This window comes from Cryptotermes secundus, unplaced genomic scaffold (genome assembly GCF_002891405.2).
Source record: "Cryptotermes secundus unplaced genomic scaffold, Csec_1.0 scaffold252, whole genome shotgun sequence".
Lineage (NCBI taxonomy): Eukaryota > Metazoa > Arthropoda > Insecta > Blattodea > Kalotermitidae > Cryptotermes > Cryptotermes secundus.
The window spans coordinates 75296-102939 of record NW_019733321.1 but is presented as its reverse complement, the minus strand read 5'-3'; the positions used below and the strand labels follow the sequence as shown (position 1 = coordinate 102939).

General features: G+C 41.7%; 2 protein-coding genes across 2 annotated transcripts in view; one reads left to right on the top strand and one right to left on the bottom strand.

Moving 5' to 3' along the window:
• The window catches only part of LOC111867926 (zwei Ig domain protein zig-8-like), a gene marked incomplete at its 3' end in the record, with an annotated part of 336655 nt that overhangs the window by 244552 nt on the left and 64459 nt on the right, over positions 1-27644 (top strand). The gene's annotated exons all lie outside the window — the stretch shown is intronic.
• On the bottom strand, positions 291-26244 carry LOC111867928 (UDP-glucuronosyltransferase). The gene is made up of 5 exons (XM_023858157.2): positions 25975-26244; positions 17956-18777; positions 14096-14312; positions 7273-7492; positions 291-983 (listed from the first exon to the last, which is right to left on the bottom strand). The coding sequence occupies exons 1-5, from the start codon at positions 26227-26229 to the stop codon at positions 701-703; spliced, it is 1797 nt and encodes a 598-aa protein (XP_023713925.2). The 5' UTR covers positions 26230-26244; the 3' UTR covers positions 291-700.

Sequence of the window (27644 nt, the reverse complement as noted above, 5' to 3'; positions counted from 1 at the left end):
CACCATTATTTGTGACGAAAAGTATTCCGGCTGCAGCAAGAGATTCGTTGCGCAGCAGCGGGCGAAATTAAACCTTCGACAAGGTGTTTCCTATTCAACCTGAGTGCAGGGTATAACGGTCCGTATCCGAATAGAGCAGAAGTTAGTTCGTATCCGACGAGAACTAAGGACAGCTGAGCTCCGAGCAGAGCAGAGCAGAAGACACTTCACCGAGCATAGCGGTGCGAGAGTGTATAACACTGAAGAGGAAACGTCCGAAGACGTTACAAGTGTGAATAATTGTATTTGTGAGTGTAAAGAGTGATTGTCCACTAAAAATATTCGTCCAAATACGAGACCCACACAATTCTTGTCGCGTTGCCTAGGAAACACACGACAGTACTATTGTTACTCTTCTGTATTTTCTCTCATCCATCAGTGCCAATGGTTATCATAATTACGGATGCTCATGGTGTAAGAGGAATGAATATTAGCCATTCCATTCGTGGTCTAGCAATTTCGTTTCAGCTGGTGTACATATTCTAACGTATACTTAGGTGTATGAATGCACGAATTCAACAACTGTTGCACGATCACTAATTCATTTCTTAACATAAGTCTGTATAGGGCTATTACACCTCAAAATTTCGCATTTACAGCAGACAAAGTAGGAATTAAATAAATTTTCCATCCGTTAATTCTTAAAACTTCGTTTTCCTTCTCAGTTGGATTTCAGTTTTCTAGACATACTCCCGGCACAAGTAGAGATGATTTTCCTGAAGATGACATACAGAGACACGAATACAATGATGACGGACAGCACAATCACTGCTATTACATCTACCAGGAGATATTGATACCAAGTGAGATCCACTGCAGCAGAACGCAACTGTGGCGCCCCACCATGTCTGATGACGTATTCAGTCCAAAAGATGGCGGTCTCAAGCGGCGTCTGGGGTCGATCCCGGAACAGACGCGAGAGCTTCTCAGCGTTCTTCCGGTAACTGAAATAGTGAAAGAAGTTTTAATTTTGAGGTTTTCATGTAGGTGATGGTTCAGATTGTGATCTTAGAGGTTATGAAGCTGTTTGTACATGTAGGTAAATACTACCTCAACTTCAGTCTCTGCCCTGAAAATGTAGGTATGAAGCTCCTCCAGAAGGCAGACTAAACTCTATATATACATAAATGTGCACGTTACGTATTTTTATATAACATGAACTAGCAAAACGTGTGTTGAAAGACTGATGAATTTTTCGGAGTAACCTGTTGAAATAAGGTGTGTTTCTTCAGGTGCTCCAATTATAAATCCATACACATTTCGGTGTTTCATAGAAACTGCAACAAAAATCCCCTATTTACATATCATATCTCTGTACGTTTACGATTCAGTGGCAGAACTGTACGTAGTCGTTCGGTGTACGATACTGAAAATATTTATGAAGACTTATTGAGAAAAGAATAAAATTGTGAGTTATCAGTCAATGACCGCGTCTGTGGTCTTCTGTTAAGAGTTCCTGCCTACAGATCCAGAGGTCTGGGTTCGATTCCCGACGCTACCAAATTTTCTGAGTAGTAGTGGGTCTGGAACGGGGTCCACTCAGCCTCGTGAGGATAAATGAGGAGCTATTACAAGAAAATAGCGTCTCCGTTCTAGAAACCCGAGATTAACGGCCGTTGGGATCCGTTGCGCTGACCACGTGACATCCTCTATCCGCAATAGTTGGCACTAACTTCACCTACAAGCGGCGGTCGCTCGGTCAGTATAGTTAGCTTGCGGGCTACAGGCCACGGAGTTATCAGTCAATGAGAACGGGTATCTACAAGAGAAAGTTTGTTTTCCCAGTTTGTTTCCTTCCGTCCCCTGTGGTCCGATGGCCAGAAGTCCGTGCAAGGTTCGTAATGTCTCCGCGGAAGCTATGGTCCTCTTTAGCCATTTCGGAAGGGTGACTGGTTTATTAGCGAGACCGGTTTATTAGCATGTTATGACTTGTTTTTCGTATCTGGACATAAAACAACTGCCTTATTTTTGTTTACATGCAGTTTGGATGGACGGAATGGGACAAGGTCACCGAAGCAAGTCTGTAGTTCTCGAAAGATATGAATTTTGTTTTGTTGACATGTGTAGCTGTCATAAAGTGTCTTCGGAAGGGTGTAGCTGGACCATAAGCTAAAGAAAATAACCCGTCACACATGTGGGGTTCCGAGTTATTCTCAGAGTTCGTTATGTGATTGGCTTCTGCCGATTGCAGGATGAATTTGGCTAGTTAAAATCAGCCAATAAGGAAATTAATTCTTGTCTGGGAGAACGGCCGTGGGGTTGAAGCGTCGCTCCCACAGGATACAGATCTTCAGAAATTTGTTTTTTTAATTGATCGGAGGCAGACGCCATTGGGCTGCACTCCTCATGTTTCTCTAAATTCATCAGTCCTTCACTTTGGATCGTTAAATTAGATAACAGTAAAGGGCCATATTACTCCGTGCTTGCAAATGAAGTTATAATACTTCGCTTCTGAAATAAACAGTTTGTGGACAGTGGAAGTTCTGGTGTTGATTTCGAGCAGTGGACTGACTTTAAGTATGCAGTTTCCGGTTGCCTCAGTTATTGCCGTAACACGATCCTGACAGGAGTCCAGTGGTCTACCGAAGCCGGCACATAAGCACAAAGATAGAAAGGGGGTCGGTAACAAACATAAAAAGAGATTGTGCTACAATTAGTGAACAAAGAATCAGTTAATACTCTGAAAATGTTTGTAATTTTGTTGAACCCAAGCTTAGCGGTGATCCCGGTTATACCGAAATATCTTGTGCAAAAACGGATGAAAGTACTTTGAAAGAGTAACGGATTCCTCGAAAGCTCGTACATCCATTATGCTTTGCAGAAGTTCTAATGGATAAATGAAACATTTGCCCGTAAGTGGTTCTGTATTTCAGCATCCCGTTGTAATTGTTCAACGTAACCATTATTTATCGTCCGTCAGCATTGCAACACTTTTTTTTACTACTTAATTTTAATTTTAGGACCAAACACACTGCATCCGCACTAGTAAAGACAACACCACACGCTGTGGAGGAAACACGCAAACCAGGGACATATGCCAGTCATAACTGAGAAGTAGGCTACGAACGTGAGGGGTAAGCTGCCGAAACAAAACATCCTGGACAGACATACATTTATGAAGTGTGACGTGAAATAATATGCACCAAAAAACGTGGGTATAATAGAAAATTTTGAATGATTTTATCTGGTTTTACCTTGAAAAGAGAACTACAGCGTGTAATTTTAACACGATCTAAGACAGTGTAGCAGTTTTAACATAATTTAATAAAATATTTGTAACATATCAAGACACCTGAAGATGGCCGTTTGGGGCTGAAACATGTAGTGTCAAGGTGTGTAATGTTAAGCTAAAATTAAAATTAAGTATTAAAGAAAAAAGGTGTTGCAATATTGACGAATGATAAACAATGGACGTTAAGCCCATATATTTTAAATGCACAAAATGAACAAAAGTGTTCGTTTTAAATGGAAGTATCTGAAGATTCTTTCTGCGCTCTTTGACTCCGGTTAATAAAAGCGAACAGATGTGAAAAATGTTATTGGTGACCACCTAATTTCAAACATTGTTGCAGTACTTAAAGCTTACCAAGAAAATAAAATCCTGGCTGTGTGTCTCTCACATAGATCCGTCCACTCGAAAGAGACATTTATTTCTCATGCTTCACTCAGTCATGGAACTAAGCCCTTCCTGAGAAACCTCCAACTCTGCATCTACTCAGGAACTTCCCAGGATTTTATTGAACCCGACGGTTCATTACCCTGTTCACAAGAGCCCTCCACTGGTCCCTATCCTGAGCCATATCCATCCAATCCACACCACTCCATCCTGTTTCTCTAAGATCCATTTTAATATTGTCCATCCACCTGTTGCTTCTATCACGTGAAAGCAAAATGAAACGTGTCGAAAACTGAAAGTAAATATTAAAAGGTGCCAGCTATAGTACATAGAACAATGCACCTAATGACTGAGCTTCTGGAAGGCAAGAGTGAGAAATTGATATTAGGATTCCGAAAATGTGTAATTTCCCATCTTGGCGAGCAACGTTTTTTAGAACTCTACCAATATAAGCGCAACGGAGAGAGAGTATTGCAACGGAGAGAGAGTGTTGCAACGGAGAGAGAGTGTTGCAAAGAGGCAGCGGATGCAGTGCAAGAGCCGCGAGATGTTCCAGCAGCCAGTGATTGTCGCCCGTAGAATGTTGCTGCGTCTGCTGATCCTCCCTTTACTTCATGCTCTGATGATCGCTATAGAAAATGACGAAGACAAAGAAAACATCATCAGATGACACTTCTTGTACGTGTGACTGCAGTATTCATGGAGTCAGTCCGAAAGATGATGGAAGCCATTCTGAAAATTCTGTGCCACAAAATGAAATACAAATGCAACGCTTCGATTTCGTGAAATTCAGAATCTGAAGAAACTTTGAAAGAGGAGGTCTGCACCGCCGTGGGCTACGATAAGAGACGACGGTGCATCCTGCTGTGACGATGTTGCTGCCTTCCAGTGAAGAGACAAATTCAACGGCTGGCTGTATGGGGAGGGGGGTTAAAAGACGTGTTAGCAACGCAAGAAATCAGAATTTCTATAATTGGTGTGATATAAAACAAAAAATTAAGACATCAAAACTGCATATGGAAGATGTTCTTTTTCTATACCCGAGTTGAGTGGTCCTCTTACTTATTTATAAGTATCAGTGCCCCATAACATCTAGAGGCAACAATTTATATACGTACCGACACATGTCTTTATAAGAGACACTTTTTAACAGGCGAATGAGTGGGAACGTCCACCAAATGCAGCAATTTTATATGAAGGTACCATCTTACACTAAACTGTTACACTTGGTGGACCTTGCTACTAATTGGGTAAAAGCAATTCTTTCTCGTAGTAACATTAGTCCAAAATTTTAAAACAGAAAATCTTACCATAAAATATGATAAGGCATAAGCAACAACTTATGAGAATCCATGGATCCTCAGTAAAAAGTAAAAGTAAAGCAAAGCTATCCCTTTAACAGGCCGTGAAGGCCCATAGGGTTGTGAGACGTTGAGGCTCCCACATTATCTAGACAATCGGCTCAAAGATGGCGGTAAGGTTGTCAGCCTTACGCACCGGCAGCGCTTTACTCCCCAGGAAAATTATTTAATTAATTCCTGGTACTCATTTCTGTTAGAGGCTGCGTGAATCCCAGGGCCATAGTGCGGCTGGAAGGATTAGGTCAATTAAAAAATCCAATGACCTTATCGGGACCTGAACCCGCGACCTTCCGGTTTGCCGCATAGTGCCTACGCTACCGCCCCCCCCTCATGGATCCTCAGACTTCAAAAAATATATCACGAACATCAACTTTCTTTTCATTATTATTAGAGTAGAGAAAAGTAGATCAAAATTACTCCAAATTTATGTAAGTTCTGGAATGCTTGCTGTCACTCAGTTCATAATTCCCTGTCTCCTTGCCTGCTATCTAAAAATTTAAAATTCCAAATGAAAAATATGAAACAAGAAAATTGTAATTTTGCGCATGTGTGTGGAACTTGGCCCTTCAGATGAAGAGGTAAACATTCACTGAATTGAAAGGAGACTCGAGAAAACTTCATAAATTGCAATTATCGCCAAATATTATTGGGCTATATCACGTATTATAAGACGGGCAATGCAGTACGGAGGGGCACGCGGTAGCGCAGTTGGTTGATACAATATGCTACAAGCCGGAATGTCCCGGGTTGGATTCCCGATGAACTCATTGGATTTTTCAATTGACCCAATCCTTCCAGCCGCACTATGGTCGTGGGGTCGACTTAGCCTCTGTCAGAAATAACTAAACAGAATATTCCTGGGGGTAAATTGCGGCCGGCGCGTAAAGCTGACAACCTCGCCCCTAACAGTGAGTGGATTGTCTGGAAGAATGTGGGAGCCTCGACGTCTCACAACACTATGTGCTTCCACGGCCTGTTACTGATCGGAAATTCTGAATAAAGTGACCTGTGAATACCTAGGCATAGACGGCAGGATAGTATACAGAATTCGAGTATGAAGTTGCGTGCTGAATCAGGTGGCTCGGGACTCTTGTAAACTCGGTAGTGGAACCTTCGTAAGCATCTCTGTGACTATTGGCTTCTCAAGATGGACACTGCATCGTGGAGCTAGTTAATTGGTTAGTTTGTTTTATCCCTTTACTTCTATTTGTCATTTGTAAGAAGCAAACAATTTTAAAACGGGTTAATAAGGTGCAGTTTGATGAAATATTGCAATAATTAACCTGTGTGAATTAGTAGGCATTCTAACTTTCACAGTCGCAAAACATAACATCCTTATAACAAATCCCGCTTATATTTGATCACTGCCTGATTCAGTCCAATACAAACCCTAATAAAGTGTATTAATTTCATATTCTTTTACCTACAGTACAGACTTACATCTGCTTCATTTCCAAAATCTTATCTCAGAAATTATGCTATTAACTCACCTTTTACGGCACACTCATTGCACGAAATTTTTTACCATGGTTATATCTTAGATATAAATATATTTATACACTATATTTTATTGTAAATAACTTAATTTTATGTTCATCTCTTTGGTTAAGGATTACAGTTTCATAATCATAAAATATCATGACATTTTTAAAACTGTAATCATTTGACTTTCTCGACGAGGTGATAGCATTCCCAATTATCTGATACCGAGCAAGATTCAGAATGAGGTATGTGAAAATTTGCAACTCGTAGGATTTTCTCTTCTAGATTAAACTTGGGCGTAGAACATTATGTTTCTAATACCAATTTTGACATTAATTATTATCACATTTCTAGACAGGATTTTAAAAATACGTTAAATAAGGGTAATTTGTTTATTGACTGACTGCCACAGAGTAATGGTTGATATTCCTTTTTCCTACAAAAACACTTTTTAATATACATTAGTCCATAAATATTCTATTTTCATTAAAGATTTTCGTCCTTTTTGTCAATACCTGAATTCAAATGCTAGGAAAATAATTTAAAACAGACCACGACAGTTTTCTATCACCTCATATTTAGTTTGTAGTTTAAAGGCATCTCACCATTCAACGCTATAAAACGTATGGACTTTATAGCATCATTAAATAGTAAAACTGGGACACATCAGTTTTCTTAATGATAATACTTGCCGAACAACTGCAGGTGATCTGAGACGGGCTTTATTAAGTGAAGGTGATGATAGTAGAACCGTTAGTTTCACTGGAAACTCACCTAGGGTCGCTGAGGGCTGTCCTCAGTGCACTCGAGAGTCTCTCCTTCGTGATGGAATCATAAAGCAAAAGGACAGCTGTGCCCTTCGCCATACAGTTTCTGATGTTAAGCTCCTGGTCAGCAAAGAGGGGAATTCCGACCATGGGCACCCCTGCGTACACTGCTTCCTGTGTTCCCATTAGTCCACCATGGGTGAGGAAAACTCGCACATTTGGGTGACCTGTAACACGTTTGGAAATCGTATCACGGATAAATCAAGTTTCGCTAACATTCTCCTACAGAAAATTGTACATTAAAATTTCATACAATATTTGTGTTGAAGAAAGCAGTCTTCTGGGATTTGGCACCGTGTATATGTGGTGTTAATCGACGTTTCGGAGGAACGTATAGCCTCCATCTTCAGGGTGGAAGGAAAAATATAAGAAATCCGCAAGCGAAGAGACCGTGAGAACCGGTAAAAGCAGACTTGCGGATTTCTTATATTTTTCCTTCCACCCTGAAGATGGAGGCGATACGTTCCTCCGAAACGTCGATTAACACCACATATACACGGTGCCAAATCCCAGAAGACTGCTTTCTTCATAGTCAACGCCGTGAAAGCCTCAAATCTTACAATATTTGTGTGGCTTGTGGTGGTTATTTACGTTTAAAGTCCCCATGTTTTTTTGGATTCATAGATACATAATTTTTTGACATTCCGAACATAATTTTCGTGGGGTAGGCCGTATAAAGATAATAGTTTTCCCGCACTAAATCAGCACAACTCTCATTGGATGTTATGATAGTGAAACTATAGTGCACTATTCACAAATAAGCGAACATACAACCCAGTTACTACAAACCCAATAAAACCGATAGTACACGCGGCCACAGTCTGTGTCAATTCTAGTTTTCTCCGCCATATTCTTTACTGAAACGTCTTCAAGAATTTCACTTATTTGGGTGTTCCATGTACAGTGGAACTTCTGTAAATGGAACAAGTATGAATTATCCATAACTTATGAAATATCTGAGCATAAACTCCTCATTGACCTTGGGCATCCTCTGCTGTCTCTTGAACCAGAGGCAGTTATGCTTCTGAACATAGGTGATCAAAAAAGAACGTTGCGTGTATTGATCATTTTTTACGTTGCACAGTTTGGGAGAGACAGGATAGTCTACATGTGTGATGTAAATGCTCTTTGACACCCTGTAACTTAGTTCTGAAAGGAGGAAAAGAAATAAGTTCCCCGAAGGTGCTCACCGATACGAACATATTGTGACGTGTCATAGTGACTAAAGACGGGGTTCGGATTGGTAACTGGATTTATTGACCACTTACAGATCGTAACTACAAGTAACTATAGAGCTATCGCTAATTCACACACTCGGTAGTTTACTACAGCACGTACTGAGTCTTCTCAGTCTGCCGTCTCTTCACCAGTCGTTGTCTGGTAACGGCTTTCAAAGACGTAGAACCCTCAACTTCCCTGTTCACGTCCTTACTGGCCGGCGGCTGTCTCACAAATACTAAATTCTAGACTTATCCTGCTCATAACACCACGGCACGGACCACATAGGAAACACCGCTTCCAACAACTCTTCTATTATTGCAGACTTTTCCTGCTCATAACACCTCGACACGGACCATATAGGAAACACTGCTTCCAACAACTCTTCTATTGTCGCGTCACGCAGCTATCGCACATACCGCGTAAGGAACATCGCATTCCGGTTAATCTATTAGTGTGGTTAGGAATCTGTTGCCTAGCAACAGCTATATGCTACAACCTGCATGTCCTACAGAAAAATCTGCATGCAGTTTTGAAAACCTTGCTTTATGATAGTCGGATTTAAGGTCTATAAGTTCTTGACACGCGTCCTTTATGTGACCTCCAGAGCACAACTTTTATGCGGAAACCATGTCAAGAAAATTATATTCCCCCACTAAAATCCGGAATATAACGACCGTAAAATTGTAGTACATATTCAGAACTGCCTGAATTTATAAACTGAGTTTCATTAAAGAAAATGCCACGTTAGAATGTAAATAAATTTCGTTATCATAGTTACTGCAGAGCACATCAAGGCTACGTGTTCATTTTCTTCATGATCCCAAAGTTTCCTTACGGAGAAAACAGTAAGAAAATACATTGAGTTGGATCAGAACCCTTGAAAGTAACAACGAAATTAACAAGTTTTCCTAGACTGTCTGTCCAAGAGGAACAAATTTTTTCTTTGCCTTTTCTTTTTTCATGTTACGCGTCGGGATGGGAAGAACATTACATACGAGGGCTATTGAAAAAGTAACTTCCGGTGAGCTGTTAAGAAAACATGTAATGATGAAGAATGTTATTTTATACAAAAATAAGTACATACTTTAGCTACGTTTCAACGTAGTCACCCCCGGAATTGGGGCACTTGTATCGTGGAATAAGTTTTTATATGTCTGTGTCAAGGAAGCCTGCCGCCTGTGAGCTCAGCCAAGTTTTGTTACCTTCCATCAACTCGTCACTATTGTTCAAGCGCTGTGTTCCCAGCCAGCTCTTCAGGTGCGCACACGCAAACTGGTGGTAGTCGCATGCAGCGAGATCGGGGCTGTGAAGAAGGTAGTCAGACAACTCCCAGTTCAAATGTTCCAGCAGTACTCGAGTGCGAGCAGCTGTATACGGAAGCGCATTTTCATGGAGGAGCACTACATCTAATGCCAGCATTCCACGCGTTTTGTCCTGATTGGCCCTATACAGTTCTTTTAGTATTTCGCAATATACTTCTGACGTTATTGTGGCTCCTTGTTGCATGAATTCCATTATCAGCGTTCCTTTCCTGTCCCAGAAAGCGGTTGCCATCAGATTTCTGGTGAATGTATGCGCATCTACTGCTTTGACTGCAGTTCGTTTTCTCCATTCAAAAGTGAAACACAGGTTTCATCATCTGTTACTCGTATCGTATTATTGAGAAATTCTTCGCCTTCTTTGTTGTATCACTCTAGAAAAGTCAAAGCCGAATCATTCTATACGTTTTGAGTATTTTGGGAACTCATCTTGCGCAAAACATGTGGTAGCCTAGCCTAACTGTGATAATCTCGTAGATAAGAATGCGTGTGGAAATTCGAACGGAGGTTCTGAAATTGTGAAGCTCCATTTAAAAAAATATATATTTTGGTCAACACGTTGAACAAGATCTTCACTCAGCACAGATGGCCGACCGCTTCTCTCTACATTGTGAGCATCTATTCGCTCACCCATCTTTGAACATTCTACTTCATTGTCTTACAGTTCCTCCACTCATCACATTTTGGCCATGGATTTCCGCAGCGTTCATGCTTTAGCGTGAATTCCGCAGTTGGTGGAATTATCAATCGCAGGACACATCACAACTCGCTCTTTATGGACAAGAACAAACACTAGGTGACGAAGTATGTGATGGTTTACAAGGCAATGAGCCATACGACACTGCCTCTCATGCGCGAGCTCTCCATCTCTAATATTTTTTATGCTCTCGCTCCCACTTTGGACTGTTTTAGGGCTGATTTCCCAGATTCATTGTCATTTTATAGACGGTAGGACCCCTTGGACGGGTGATCAGCTCGTCGCAAGGCCTCTACCTAAACACAGGACAACACGAACACAGAATGAACGCATACACACACCAAACATCCACGACTTATGTGGGATTCGAACCCAGGATCCCGGCCTCCGCGCGAGCGAAGACAGTACATGCCTTAGACCGTTCGGCTACCGTGACCGGCGTCTCTCATATATTATTTGCCTAAAATAAAACGAGGTTGCTTTCCGAATAGTCGTCGTATATTGATGTTTTGTGCAAAGTTCGAGCATGTAACTTCTTCAAAATTGACCGAAGTCCTTACACAAACCAATGTGGAAAGCCTAGTAAACTATAAGGTCGACTACGTTTTAATAGTTAAGTTTGTTCTTTGTTAGTTTCTTTTAAAAATGTTAACTTACGTGTGTTTGTTGAATTTTTTAGTTTCTTTTGAAAAGGGTACATAAAATGAACGCATGATGGGGAGTTTCGACTTGTTTGTTCTTTCGCTCATTTCATCTCCGATATGAATAAAACGGGTTTAAAAACCTGGCAAATATTTCGAAGATTTTCTTTGTCATACTTCAAGATCCTATAAATTATAAATCTGTTATTGTTCGTAGCAGTAGTTCAGACGGCTCCTTAAGTAGCTGACTGTACAAGATGAGCACAGACACGGATATTGTGGTACTATTAACCTATCATCCCGTAGATAGGAACCTACACAAGGAATGTTATTGCGTATTATTTGCAGGCTGAGTTCCATGTGTAGAAAAGGGGAAATGCGTTAACATATTTTTAATGACCATGACTGAACGTAGCTGATAAAAACAAACGACATGAGGAAGTTGGTATATTATCGTTTATAGCTTATAACCTACATTTTTGTGATAATTCTATCGGAAAAGTCATGCATTTTTCAAAAGCAAGTCTGTTAAAAAGTAAATTACGAGATTTAAATAGACGTGTACGACTGCGATAATGAGCAACTTGGAAAAGCTTCCGAATATTGGTCGGCGCCTATCAGAAGCAAACATGTTTTTTTTCTTCATATGATAAAAATGCTAAGACGTTTTTTAGTTTCTTTGTGTCATTGAATGAAATGTTCGTAAAGCTTCTGTTCGTTTCGGCACAAGTAGTTATAAAAGTGAAGGACAAACCTGAATCCAGTTCGATATTTGTTACCTACTGTATATTTCATTGCGACGTTTTGATTTCATATGTAACTCAAGTACTTGACTAGAAGGTGGTCTTGGACTTCACTTACAAATTTTGATTCCTTTTTTAGGTATTAATGAATGACCGTCATTACCGAATAAAATGAAATTGAGACGTTCATATTTCAGGAACAAGTTCATTTCTTATGTAAATTTCAGACTCTTAGATTCAATGTACGTGGGTCAGTTCATAAATAATGCACAGGTTGGCAACACTGCGGATTAGATGACGCAACAACAGTGAGCCTCACGGCAGTTACAGTTCAGGGCTTGAGAAAGAAGCGCGTTATTTTGTTTCATTTATAATATACTCTGTTCTTAAATAATGTGAGTTAGAAATGGAGCCTGCACGGTTCTCGGGTATTGTGACTGTTTAAGATCAAAGGTCGTACATCAAGATCGAAACTTTACGTGGAAAAAAAAACCCGACAAATCCACAGCTGAAATCACAGTCCAACGACTGGAGAGGTCCATCTTCCCCACGACCAAAAAAAATTCGACGATCTCAATCAAAGCTCAAACAAATGATGATCTTTGCTTATGATCACCAAGGAATCATCATGACAGACAGAGTTCCGTGCGGGAAAAGTGTCACAGCCGTTTATTAGCGTGACTTTATGCAAAATCTGCGCAGAGAAATGCACAGAAACCGATCTCAGTTGCATTCTCCATGACAACGGTCGCCCGCACATCGGCAATGTCGCAACAGAAAAGCTGGGCCAGTACGGTTGGGAGGTGTTGCCTCATGCTCCCTACAGCCCGGACATGAGTCCACCAGGCTTCGACTTATTCCCAAAGTTGAAACAACCTATGCGAGGCCGTCGTTTTCCCTCTCTGGAAGAGCTTTCTGCTGCAGTACCCGAGCCTTCGACAGATAAAGAAAGATGGTGTCCTGGATGGAATAGTAAAGCTTCCCACACGTTGGGACTCGGTCATTGAAAAGCAGGGGGACTATATTGAAGGACTGTAAAGAGATATTAAAAAAATAAACATGGACGTAAACAAAAAATTGTGTGCATTATTTCTGAAACGACCTACGTAATACTTATTTAACTGAAATGCTTAAATATATTTATAGTAATCACACCCCCTGTAACTGTATGGAATCAAATAGAGTTTCCAAGTTCCTGATGTAACATTAATATCCACTTATTTTCAACGCACTGTATAGACCTAGCCAGTATACAAGCTTCGTCTGTGAAATACACACATCTCTTCAATAAGACTCATCAGAGGCCCATCATGTGACTGCTGAAATGTTTTAAAGTTGTATGGGCGTACATGTTAGATTACTGTACGTCTGGCAAGACTACTGCTGCCCTCTGCTCGGGTGAAGACTGAACATGAAGTGTGACAGGCTGACCGCCTTCAGCTCTACGCTTATTTCAGTGCACAACTGACAAACAGCAACAAAACCAGAACGTGGAATGAGGGACAGAAAAATAGCCACAGTACACGTGACAACTGGTGGAAGTATGGGAACGCAAACAGCATAGGCAGCTGCGAGGAAAGCATGCTCATTTTTTCCTGATCCAACTTAAGTCTTATATTCAGTAAGTAAGGGTAAAAGTAAAGTTGTCGCTGTGCTTAATTAATTAAGCACTATGCCATGAAGGCATGTGGGGGAGTGGATGTATAGCTCCACCTTTCTTGATCTCGGCACTAGATGGTCTTGAGTGGTCAGATTCACGCCCCCACTGCTTTACCCCCTAGGATAGAGCTCCCGGTACCCACTGGATAGGAAGCTGAGTGGGCCCCAGAGCCGGTCTGGATGCTGTGGAGGAAAGAAAAATCTAGCACTGATGGGAATCGAATCTGAACCGTCCATCCCGTCTCCCGTCGTTATAGCGACTGAGCTATCCCGACTGTTGTATGCAGCATCGAATCACAGCCAGGCTACAGATTACCCTGGCTGCATTATGTGCGTGCGCATCTCTCCTGCTCTGCCCATGCGAATTCCTTCTTCAAAATCCTTTCCTGTCCACTATTTGTATTCATTATCACATTTCATTTGAAGCTGAATAAGCAGTGCAGTTAAAACAGAATCGTTAAAAAAATTGTAATGTACTAGAACAACTTACTGAGGATCTCGAACTGTGGGTACCACTTGGAGGTCCTGACGTTGTCTGGCAAGCCAGCAATGCCATCAATCTTCCATAAGACGCGTTGTGGTAGCTCAGAGAACGCGCTAATAAACGCTTCAAGTTTGTCCTTAGGCAGTGTTTCAGCTCGAACCAAGGACCCGAGACTAAAGTAGATCACTCCATCTTTAGACTCGTTAATAAAGGTCTCCAGATCCTGTTGTGGAAAAACCAAAATTATTTTTTGCGTATATTTCAAATCATTAGTTAAAGGTAAAAGTGGCATGCGCCTGATAACAATAGGCCAGTAGTGGCCGTAATACCAAATGGACTCAGTCTCACCCCGCTAATAATAATAATAATAATAATAGTAATAGTGGAAGGATTGACATTAGATCTCGCTATTAGTTTTGGTCTTTTTATGCGAATGGAGCTCCAGTCTTTCCTAACCTCAGGTACTAATTACAGGCGAGCGGTTAGCGTCGCGCTCCGGCCGCTTTTTCCCTACTGGATATGAGGCTGGGTAGTTCTTGGGGCCAGTCTGAACAATTCCTCGCCGGGAATCTAACCCAGATTGTCTAGGCGTGCAGCCCGTAGTCTGCTCACTATACTGACTGAGCTATCCGGTTCACGAAGAATTGAGTTCAATGCAATACAGTTACAGTTTCAATTTGATAAGAACAGAGTACAGGCTGAAGAGTTGATCTAAAGCAGTGTAGACCGTTGAAAATGAACCGACGTTTAGGAAGAACATGTCGCCGTCATACACGTTCAGGAACGAAGAGTAGGCCAAGCAACCTGTTTCACACTCGTTTCTTGTCTGGCCAGTTCTTCGACCCTGAAGATGAAGATGACAGGTTCCCCCGAAAAGTCGGTTGAATTTCAAAGTTAAAGTTATAATTACAGCCAATCAGCTCCTCTTGGCGTCAAGCTCCTTGAGGATCACGGTCGGAGATACTATTTTATTCAACTGAGCTCTTACGCCCATAGACCTTATGTAACATCCTCTCTGACAAGAAGGTGGGGTCTCCTCTTATGAATCTACTTGAACTTCTATAAAGTGTTGTTGACTTTCAACGTACTACATGGTGTTATTTCCCAGAAGATACTCTATAAGTGGATAGCTCAGTCGGTATAGTGACTGGCTATGGGCTGGACGACCGAGGGGTCGGAGTTCGAGTGCCGGTAGGGTCTACGTCGTCCAGTCCGGCTCTGAGGTCCACGCAACCTCCTATCCAATGGGTACCGGGGCTAAAGTGGCCGGGGCGTTGAGCTGACCACTGAACTCCAGCTCCTGCCGAAGTGAAGAAAATGTGGATCTACGTATATAACCACTCCTCCATACGCCTTCATGGCGTAGTGCTTAATTAGTCAAGCAAAGGGACAACTTCACCTATCTCTACAGAACTACCGCTATGAGAACCTCTAAACCTGCAGAGTAATGACTGCATTTTGCCTGGAGAAATTGTTTATTAATAGGAAGAGTGACTAAAAATATGTTTACCTGTGATCCTGCATTGGCGGAAACGATTTCGAAAGTGAAAGTATGATTACATTATCTTCACTAAGTTATTAGCGGTAGTATTTCAGCATGTGAAATGTGCCAAGTACTGATCGTAATCACAAGACCATGGAGAATTATAATAAAATGGCTATTAAGGGGTTTTTATGTGAGAATGAGGAGTGGATTCTTCTAGCTCAGCATACAGTCTAATGGAGGGCCATTGAGTACTAGCTAATGCGATGTTCGTGTTCTGTAAACATAACGTAATTTTCAGATTAGATATCAGCTCCTCAACAGGAAGTTTTTCCAAGGGCTTAATAATATCCAAATGTATAAACATTTATTTGCTTTCCGGGCTATTAAACTGCCTGCCAATAATGATAATGCTGTGTAGCTGTTCTTATAATGATCTGACTTCTCTTATCACAATGGGAGCTGAAGAAAAGAGTGCCGAGTTTGTAAGCGTTTATTATATGAGAGAATTAGCAGGAGAGTAAATAGATCATGACTCCGAGATCAGCAGATCTACAAGAAAATATGATGTCTTGTAATTTGGAACACAGTTTACAGTGCCAGAAAATCCACAACAGAGGGCCACGCACGGGAACATGGTACTCCTGCATATATTCGGCAAGCCACGGATTCAGGTCTCGTGTTAGGCGGCCCATACACATACGAGTCCGGCTCGGCGAAGAGCCGGGCTCGGATTAAGTTGACCACACACGCATGAGCATGGCAACCCACACACGGACGAGTTTGGCTCATTGGAACCCGAGCCGAGTCGGACTCGCGAGCCAGACTCGTACGTATATGGGCCCCCTCGGAGACCGGCTATCTTTACTGAGGCCTCTTTTAATGTCATCAGTCCCTCCAGACAAATGCCGGGTTACTGCCTCGAATTAGGACACAACCCCTTCCGTCTGCATTCTTCCAATCCACTATTCACTAATAATACTACCACTCGACGCTACATAGTTCGAGCTACTGACGTCATAGAACAAAACATAAATAAATAACTGCCACATAAGAATCTTCAACCTTTTCTTGTTAGTTCAGGTTTCCAATTTTCCTTGAGATGTGGTTGCTAGCCCTACTTTCTGATTGCTGCACATACAGCAATTAAAACTGATGGGAAAAATCCCCTTTGAATGCTGATTTGATCCAAAAATGTATGCACAATTGTTAATCGATTTAAATTAAATTTCTGAATGTTTGTGGAATACGGCTACTCAGGAATATTTTTTCAAAACTTCTTATTCGAATAGGACGGCATAGCAGGTTTATTTATAGGCAGTGGTAACGAAGGATGTGGAGACATCAGGTTCGAGTCCCGGCCCAGGCACTGTGACTAAGGATTCTCGTGCCCTCTTTTCATAGTTCCTGCGAACGAATTCATTGGACGCAACTTTCGAAGAAGACCACGACAGCTACGTGTTCAATTCATGCAGCTTGTCTTATTGGCCTCAAGACAGACTTTCTGCTAATAAATCCGCCTTATGTAAGGTACGGGTCAGTGACATAGCCTCCGTCGGGCATGTTGCTGTAAGTAAAAAGTAGAGCTCTCCCTGTAACAGGCCGTGAAGGCCCATAGGGTTGGGAGACTCTGAGGGTCCCACATTTTCTAGACAATCGGCTCAAAGTTGGCGGCAGGGTTGTCAGCCTTACGCGCCGGCCGCGCTTTACTCCCCAGAAAAATTATTTAATTAATTCCTGGAACTCATTTCTGTTAGAGGTTGAGTCGACGCCAGGGCGTCTAATCTAATCTAATGACCTCATCGGGATTTGAATCCGCGACCTTCCGGCTTGTAAGATAGTGCCTCAACCAACTGCGCTACCGCCCCCCCCCCATGTTGCCTGTAGCCATTCGTTTTCTTCGTTGTTCAAACCTAGCTTCAGTTTATATAGTGAAGTTGTCCCGGTGCTTAACTAATCAAGCACTGCGCTATGAAGGCGCATGCGCGAGTGGATGCATAGATCCACATTATTCTTGACCTTGGCACTAGTTGGCCAGGTTTACGCCCCGGCCAATGTACCCTCGGGAAAAGAGCCTCCGGTACCCATTGGATAGGCGGCTGGATGAACTCCAGAACCGGTCTGCACGACACGGAGAAGAGAAGATTCTTGATCCTACCGGGGCCCGAGCTCCAACCCCTCCGTTGTCCAGCCCGTAGCCAGTAGCTATACCGACTACGCTAACCTGAATCCCTATTTATATAGCAGAGAAGCTTAAATCGTAGTTCATCAGTGTCCTCAAAAAACCTCTTATCGACAAAACTAGCGTCTTCAGCATATGACGCAGGAGTACGAACCACTACACCATGACTTAAGTTAAAGCTCCAAGACACAGTTAACTTGCCTTGGGTAACTTGCCATCGCTCTGTATATGGAGTCCACCCACTTCTACAAATGGTGGTACTGTGGGCCGCGGAATGTTGAGGCTGAAATGACTGTTGGCCAAGATAAGACTTGTCTTCTTCTTCAGTTCAGCAATAGGAGGCATGTCTTGTCCAAAATGCTGCCTTGCTAATTCGTTCATAGGCAATTCTGCGAAGTAGTAATGTCCTAGTTTCAAAGCTTCTACCATAAGCGTATTTATAATTCTCTGGCCAAGCGTCATGTGCTGTGGGTATGGGAGAAAGTAATTAGGAATGTAGGCCGGATGGTCGGGGTTTCCGATACGATCATTTCCCCAGGGCAGAATTACGCTGGAGATCATGCTAATGATTGGGACTTTGAAACGATGAGACAGACCTATAAAACAATCCGTACCAAAGATCTCTGTAATAATGAGATCAAATTTTGCATCACTGTTAATAAGGCTTTGTACTTTAGGATGCTGCAGCACACTTCTACACATTTCCCGATTAGTATTCCATATAAAATCAAACAGATTTAAATATCCGAATCCTCGAGCCATTGTAATGGTGAAGTTATTCGTTATTGCAGGCAATGTGCCTTCCACGTCGATGTCTGTGTAGTTAGGAATCGGTTTCTTTTGTGGAAAATGTCCGACTACGTAAACCTGATGTCCTCGAGCTGCAAGACCTTTGAGTAAAGACTCGAACATGGTAAAGTGGCTTTTCCCATTGAAATGGAAGAGTCCCAGAATCCTTGCAGGTTCCGAGTCGCCAACAAAAACGCTGACAGCGCCCAGCAGCAACACTACAGAGCATTTCATCTGTTAAAAAAATAAAGTATTAATTAGCTTCCAATTATTAACTAACTGAAATAGTTTTCATCTGCAGAGCAGCATAAACTAAATAGATCACTTACTAATGAAAAGGCTGGAAAGGAAAATTTGAGTGATGAATTTTTGTATAATAAATGGTTGAAGATTTAGCCTATAATAGAATAATAATTTGTACAACAGCAAATTTTGGGATAAATGTGTTATAAAATCTACTTGAATACGAGATGTAAATTGGGAAAGAAAGTAGAGTACGGAACTAAGTTGGGAATACGCGGAAATACAAATAAAACAGATAGTAAGAGCTGTATAGTAATTAAGGTAATACAATCCCTGTAACAGGGGCAACGCGATAGCATAGTTGGTTTATGCAACATGCTACAAGCCGGCAGGTAGTGGGTTCGATTCCCGATGAGGTCATTGGAATTTTCAATTGACTCATTCCTTCCAGAAGCACTATGGCCCTGAGATCGACTCAGCCTCTAAGAGAACTCATTACTAGGAATCTTCCTGGGGCTAAACGGCGGCCGGCGCATAAAGCTCACAAACTCACCGCCATCTCTGAGTCGATTTGTCTAGAAAATGTGGACAGCTTCGACGCAACCCTATGGGCCCCCATAGCCTGTTACAGTGCTCTCTTTATCTTTTATTTAGCAAAACTAATATTTCCATAATCCAAAGATGTCAGTCAAAGATTCTACGTATGATTACTAACGCCCCACGGTATGTTTCCAATATAACACTCCATGAAGACCTGAAAGTGCCGCTAGTGAAGGAAGTCATAAAAGGGAAAAGCACAAGATACCTCAACAAAATAGGACATGAGAACGTACTAATGCAACCGTTACTGGAACCGCACAATGAACGAAGACTAAAAAGGAATTGGCCAGCCGACCTGAGAGAGGGTTAACGAGGACTTATCGCTGGATAAGCCCTCTCCACGTCACGGAGAATACTACAGCTAATTAGCTTATAGAATCAAATGTAATTCTCATTGCTAATTTTATGTAAATAAAAAAAAACTTTTATTTAACCCTGTAAAAGGCCGTGAAGATCCATAGGATTGTGAGATGTCGAGGCTCCCACATCTTCCAGACATTCGGCTCACAGATGGCGGTGAGGTTGTCAACCTTACGCGCCGACCGCCCTTTTCACACCAGGGAGATTCGTGGTACTCATTCTTATTAGAGACTGAGTCGAACCCAGGGCCATAGTGCGGCTGGAGGTATTAGGTAAATTGAAAAAAAAAATGTAATGACCTTATCGGGAATCGAAACCACGACCTTCCTGCTTGTAGCATAGTGCCTCAACCAACTACGCTACCGCGTGCCCCTGGTATAATAATAGTAGTAGGGATATTAGCAGAAGTTGTGGTTGTAGTGATATTAGTGATAATAGTAGTAGTAGTTGTTGCAATAGTAGTATTAATATCAGTGGTAGTAGTTATGGTTGCAGCATTAATATCAGTAGTATTTGTAATAGTAGGAGTAGCAGTAGTAGTAGTAGTAGTAGTATTGGTGTAAGACATGAAATGGTGGCTGTAAGGTTTCATCTCAGGCAGTCACAGACCGCAAGAGTCAGCTGTTATGCAGGCAGAGAAGTACTCGTATAAGTGAGAACAAACTTTATTTCAATGAATGCATGAACACTCAAGATCACAATGGATCTGATGATGAATTTAAAGAAAGAAATTTAAATTTGATCTGTGGCTGATAAACTTCAAGAAGCAGAGCACTTCGCTAGACGATGAGAGTCGCTGAGCTGGTCAATGACTGTATTGCTTTTTTATAGAACACGAAGTTCATCGCCGTATTCACAACAGCAAGCCACTGCGCCTCATATGAAAAGAATTTAAAATTATCATACTTTCATCTATGTCTATCTCTCCCATGTCTCTCTCTTACATTGACGAGCCAGCCGACGCTAAATTTACGTGGTTATGTATCTTATAAAAATATTCAGTTTTGTCAGGTCAGTTTATTTGCACAAATAAAAGCAGTGAAAGAAATACTGTACATGGTAAAACATATTTGAATAGATTTACTACATTTGATGTTGACGTAGAACATGAAATGCTCACATATTTTGCACGAAATTTCCGTGATTATATAATCAAAATTCCAAACATGGCGACGATACGAAACTTTGAGATTATGTCAGACTACATACTGGTGACTGGAAATGAAAACCATTTTCACTCCTAAGTTATTGCGGATGATGGCCGCGCCATAGCTCAAGCGGTTAGTCGCTGGCTTCCCACCACGGCGGCCCGGGTTCGATCCCGGGTCTGGTCAAGTGGGGTTTGTGGTGGGTAAAGTGGCGCTGGGGCAGGTTTTCTCCGAGTACTTCGGTATCCCCTGCCAATCTTCATTCCACCAATTGCTCCACAATCACCCCCACCTGTCATCTGGGGCTGGTACAATAGGCCAGAAGGGGCCGCAGCACAAGGGACTTAGTCCCACCCCACTAGCAATAAAAAGTATATAAAAATATATATCCGGATGATGCATAAGATTTAGCTACTGATCATCTCCCAAACAATAAAAATATATTAATAAATATAAATGAATTCATTTAAATTTGTTTTGTTTCATTTTGGTTTCATCTTCTCCAAACTATGGTCCTGTACACGTACTGTGCCAGAAATACATTTGAAGTACTTTGAGACCTATAACACGCGCACAGTACTCAGGCAACTGAGAGTTTTGATGCGACTAGAAATAAACAGTTTTCTAAACCACGTCAAAACTGTAAAACGAAAAGAGATTTCTGGTGTTCATTTCGTGTTCTATCACGAAACACGCTTGTTTGGTGCTATCATATCCGTTAGGTATGTTGATGTATGTGTTACCCTATTCTATTTTGAACTACTTAACCTACTTCCATGAAAAGTAAAGTGAACACCCGTACAACTAGATTGTTGTTAGCTCTTACCTCGAAAATTCTCACTACTATCATTTTCATATTAACCTCGTGGAATTAAAAAACCCGGTTGTGATTTGGATTGCAATGGCAAGAACTTCATGCAGAGTTTCAATGAATCAGGATACCGCTGTCAAATGATAACTCGCAAGCAACATACAAACGCAGATGAGTAGCCACGTCAGAGCAACGGCGCTCTGCGGGACCAGACGTCTAAAAATATCGGTACATATTAATTTTGCGCGTTCCTTCTTATATCTGTTATATGCCTAATATATTTTAACATATCTCTGACATCTTTTCCTGTAATTACAGTATGTAAAAGTAAAGTTTCCGATCATGGTGGCCTCTCGGACTAAGGCATGAACTGTCTCCGCCCACTCAAACACTGGGATCGAATCCCACTTGAGGCATGGGTGTCTGTGTGCGCTTATTTTGTCTTTGTTTTGTTCTGTGTGTAGGTAGCGGCCTTGAGATGGGCTCATCCCCTGTCCAAGGAGTCCAACCGTCTGTGTATAGGATCAAGGAACTGAAAAAGCGGCCAAGATCCATGAAAAGGGCTGTAGAGCAATAGACAGACAGATAACGGTAAAGTTGTCCGTGTACTTAACTATTTAAGAAGGCGTATGGGTAATGGTTGTATAATCCACGTTTTCTTGTCCTCGGCACTAGTTGTAGGTGAGTGGTTAGCTTCATGCCTCGGTCGCTTTAATCCCGGGGTAAAAGCCCCCAGTACCAATTAAGTATGAGGTTGGGCTGTCCCTTGACGCGGTCTGGACGAAGTGGTGAAGAGAAAATTCTTGCCCCCTACCGAGACTCGAACTCTGACCTCTCTGTCGTTCAGCCTGTAGCCAATCGCTATTCCGATTGCGCTACTCCGACTCGTAATTACATTATGTATCTAATGTGTTAATTAATTACCTTTACAATGCCAAATTTATGTGATGATTATAAATTTCTGGGAAGAACTAAACGCATAATTTCCTTTCACTGTAGTTTTAGTACCTGATGCGGCAAGTTGAAAGGAAAGCTTCAGTATGCATAATGAAGTCCGCGAAAAAATAAAATTCGGGAGGTTGCAGTGTCATTATCCATGTGAATTATTTATGGGGTACACTGTTGAGAAGGCCTCGCATGACATTACTTATATACCAAGTTTCATCAAGATTGGTTTGAGCATTCGGGTTAGTACCGCAACTGTTTGAGAGGCAATAATGTTGGTACCACTGAATGAAGGGACTTATGGTGTATAACGTTTAGATGGTTTCATAGGGTATGATAGGCAAGCTGAGTTCCATGAAGATTGATGGAGTTCAAGCAATATTAAGGTTTAGCTTCAGAAATTTGAGAGGTTATAATTTTGGAATTACTAATGGGAGGTTTTTATGAATTATGCCATTGAGATCGGGTTAGGTACCATGATATTCGTGCCAAGTTTTATTGAGATTGAGAAGAAAGCAGTCTTCTGGGAACCTACACGGAGCCGCATCCAAGAAGACTGCTTTCTTCATAGTCACAGCCGTGAAAACCTCAAATCTTACATTGTGTTAAGATTGGATTAGGAATTCAAAATTTAATAAGGGGATACACATGCAGACAGAGAGACACAAATCCCATAGAGCGGAAGTTGATCTCATAAGCTTACTTCTATTTTTTCAAAATAAGGAAACACGCCAACGAGTAAGACAGAGTTTTACAATTTAAATTATTGATGACTGATGTGAGAGCGTTTATGGTGTATTTAGGCAGCGTCTACACGAGCGCACAAAATGCGTCCGTTGTAACGAACGTACTTTGCTGAGGACGCTACACAGTTGCAGGATGCGGTGCGTAGTTTTTTGTCTGCAATGGAGCCACAAGAAAGCGTAGCATTCGCCTCTCTTGTTTATTTCTACAACGGACGCATTTTGGGCGCTCGTGTAGACGCTGCCTTAGGCTTGGTTATGTGATTGTATGTGGGTGTGAGAATGCATATAGAATTTTGGTGGGAAACCCAGAAGGAAAGAGACCACTAAGTAGACTAAGACTTAGGTGGGTGGATAGTAAGAGTATTAAAATGGATCTTAAGAGGGCTAGTATCGGTTGGTATGGACTGGACCGATTTTGCTCAGGACAGGGACAAGTGGCGGGCTATTGTGAACAGCAGATGGAACTTTCGGGTTCCATAAATGTTGGGAAATTTTTGAGTAGCTGCGCAACTGGCGGGTTCTTGAGGAGAGCTCATCTTCATGGAGTTAGTTATGAGGATGAGGTATATGCATGCTGGGGAACCGAATTCGGGCCCCCAGAAATATCCCTATGCCAGTTCATGAATACTGTATGTGTTAGTGCCATTATTGTGACACATGGAAGATGTGCAAAAATTCTCGATCATTTGTTAATTTAATAGTCCTTGCTGGAAGGACGATGTAACACAGTGCTGCCCAATTTCTAACCAGTGATAGACGCCAATATAGCGTACCTATCTCCCGAGTGGCTACGTTGTAACCATCTGCACGGTGACCGCTGTGAGAACCTCAGATATCAAGATTTCTTTTTTATTATGCATACATCATTGTAACTTATGCCAGTTTACTGGTCCATATACGTGTATAATTGTTTAGATAATTAAATCTTTACCAATCAAAAACCCTGTCAGAAGTTTACATATGTTTCAATGGCTCTTGCAGCCCATTCAGGGCCCAGGTCTCTTATTCAGTTCCGTAATCATTTTTCACAGACGGCAGTACCCCTTGGACGAGTGATCAGCCAGTCGCAAGGCCGCTACCTGAATACAGGACAACTCAACACACAAAATAAACGCATACACACACAAACATTCATGCCCTGAGTGGGATTCGAACTCACGATCGCAGCGTTCACGTTATCGAAGACAGTTCATACCTTAGACCGCGTAGCTACAGTGACCAACCAGAAGTTTACATTACAAGGGTCAAATAATAATAATAATAATACGTTGGAAAGGATGTGGAAGTAAGTTATCCTGGCCTAATTTGGGTGCTGTCAAAGTATTTACCTGATGGAAGTGAGGAAGACTTAGTTCAAGAAAGCCTGTAATCGGGTCTAGATCTGAATTTGGTACCTCCCGAATGTGACGCTGGGCCGACCTTCCGATTGCTACAGATATCGCAATGCACAGAGTAAGAAATCATTTTTTTCATCAACTTTTCCCTTGTCGAAAAATGTTACAAACTAAAATCGCAGACCCTATATGATTTACGTTCTATGTGAGATACCAACTTGTAGTATGAGATTTTCAAACATTTTACATTTAAATTCATTTTTTGATTTATATGTAAAGTCTCTTTTTTAATATACACAGTGTGACAACAGGAGCCGGGATAGCGCAGTCGGTATAGCGACTGGCTACGGGCTGGACGACCAAGGGGTTGGAGTTCGAGTCCTGCTAGGGTCACTAATGTTCTCCACGTCCATGCCGCTTGTGGGGTCCACCCATTCTCCTATCCAATGGGTATCTGGGGCTCTTTCCCTGAAGTAAAGCGGTCAGGGCGTGAAGCTGACCCCTCATCTCCAACTAGTGCCGAGGTCAAGAAAATGTGGCGCTATACATCCACTTCTTCATAGGCCTTCATGGCGTAGTACTTAATTAGTTAAGCACAGGAACAATTTTACCTTACCTTTTGCAGTGTGACAATTGAACTGACGCTATTATAATATTACTACTAACGCCATCTATCGGGGATGAACGGGACTAATTAGAACCATCGTTTATATGATGCGCAAGATCCAGCTTGTTTGGTTTCATGCATATGAGGATTACACTTGTTTTGGTGAACTTAGTTTCTTCGTCGTGTCGAAGGTTTCGAAATGAAACAAAGAGCAAAGATTGAGTTTAGTGTAAAATTAAAGAAAACAGCAAATGCATCGTTTGAAATATTGAAAAGTGTGTGCAGTGAAGGAAATGCATCGCGAACAAGCGCGTGTGCAGGGCATGACAGGTTCAAAGTAGGGCGAGATTTGTCACAAGACAATAAACGGAAACGCCGTTCTTCAACTTTTTATGGCCCCAGTTTTGGAACATATTTGTCACTTTGTAACTGTGTGAACCAAAATCGGTTTCACCAAACATACCTCATTTCGAATTTCCTAACCGTATTACAGCAATTTCGTCAAGAATTTTCGGAGATTAAATATTTGGGCACATAAATGTTCGCAAGTATTTGTTCATTTAAAAGGTCTGCTCAAATAGTACATAATAACTTCAAACTATTATTAATACAAAAGATTCATTAATGCGATACTTGCCTCTAAGAGAGCACACGGAGAGGCATCGACTAGTAGATTATTCTCCCGCTGAGCTCTGCGCACAACTGCACCGCTTGTATGTACTTTCTCCACTGCGCTAGGATCAGCACAGTGCAGCGCAGCGATTCGTTGAAAGAGCGGGAACTGTCTTACGTAACCACGACTTGTTACCACCGTGATGTGAGAATGCCTGACAGACATAAACAGCAGACAGTCGTAATGCGTTTGTATGACGGCAACACTTTTCACTCGCATTAAGATGGAGGGGTGCTTAGTTCGAATCTGGGCGGGGACACCGACATTCCTCACTGAGGTTCTGAGGATCAGACCATGATCTGTTCCTGCGATATCTTTTTAATTCTTCAATCATAAGTCAGCCTAATATTTTTTCATTGTTAAGCTCTACGTACCGACAGCATCGTAAACTACAGCAAGATAGCAGACGGTCATGTGATATACGAGTTCACGATGCGCATGCCCCGATGCTCCATAACTAACTGTAAAATTGATGGTAGCTCAGCTGGTCAAGAATTCCAACCACCACATTTTATATAAACAGAAAATTTATTACCACCGAAACCTATTTTGAACCATTTTTATCGAGTTCATTCTCAAACCCTCTTTCATTAAAGTATATTTTAATCCTCCAATATATGTCTATATATGTATTGCTAGCTGTGGCTTCAATTTGTGTTGTCAGACAACAAGCTTAAGCGATTCTCATTTCTCCTATGCGTGTTAACGTGTCCTGCTTATTTTACAGCACTCGTTTCTCTTGGAACTGAATGTTTGGCGTTGTATGTACTGTTTCATCCATTCGTTACAAAAGCAGCATTACGGGGAACTCGGAGAAGTACAATGTACGCTACCAAAGGATTATACAGTATAATACATTGTTGTGTTAATGTTACATATAGTACAATTTGGAAGAATTACTTTTGGAACCAAAGCGTCTAAGTAGGGTTGATATTAAAATTGATAGTTGAGCAATATGTGATAATACTGTCTCGTATTTTTTGGAGTTTGGGTTAGTGAATTTGATTTATTGACCACTTTTAGACACCGCTCGGAACTACGAGTAATTATAGTGCCACTGCTAATCGCCACAATTCACAGATCACCACAGTATCCTCTAAGTCTTTTCGAGCCTGCTGTGTCAACAGCCGTTCCCTAGCAATGACTTGTAGCAGTGGAGATTCTTCAACTTCCCACTCTCACTTCTTTACCCTTCGGCAAATATACCGCAATAGAATTCACTCAGCCAGCTTCGGGTGCTCTCTATATAGCCTCGGGGCGGACTCAACAGAAAACACCCCCTCGAACCACTCCTCTATTATTGTTATGGGCGGTTGCCTAACGATAGTCCAAACATCGTTTCTTAGGGAACGTGTTTACCGTGCCGTTGTTCAGGAACGGTCGTTAGTCTCTCAGCCTACTGCATAGCAACGACAGTACTCGTTGTTTGCTTCGAAATCTTCGCCTAGTAAAGGGTGTATACGTCACAGTATTAACTGATTTAATAAGTTCGGAGCAGAATAAGAACCAGGGATATTCTATATTTTGTGAAAGACTTCTGCTTGTAGCAGCACGTAATGCCTTGAGTAGGCAACCCTTCGAAAAAAGATTCCTGTGTGTTGAATATCACCGGTTCGGCGAGTTTGGCTCCCACC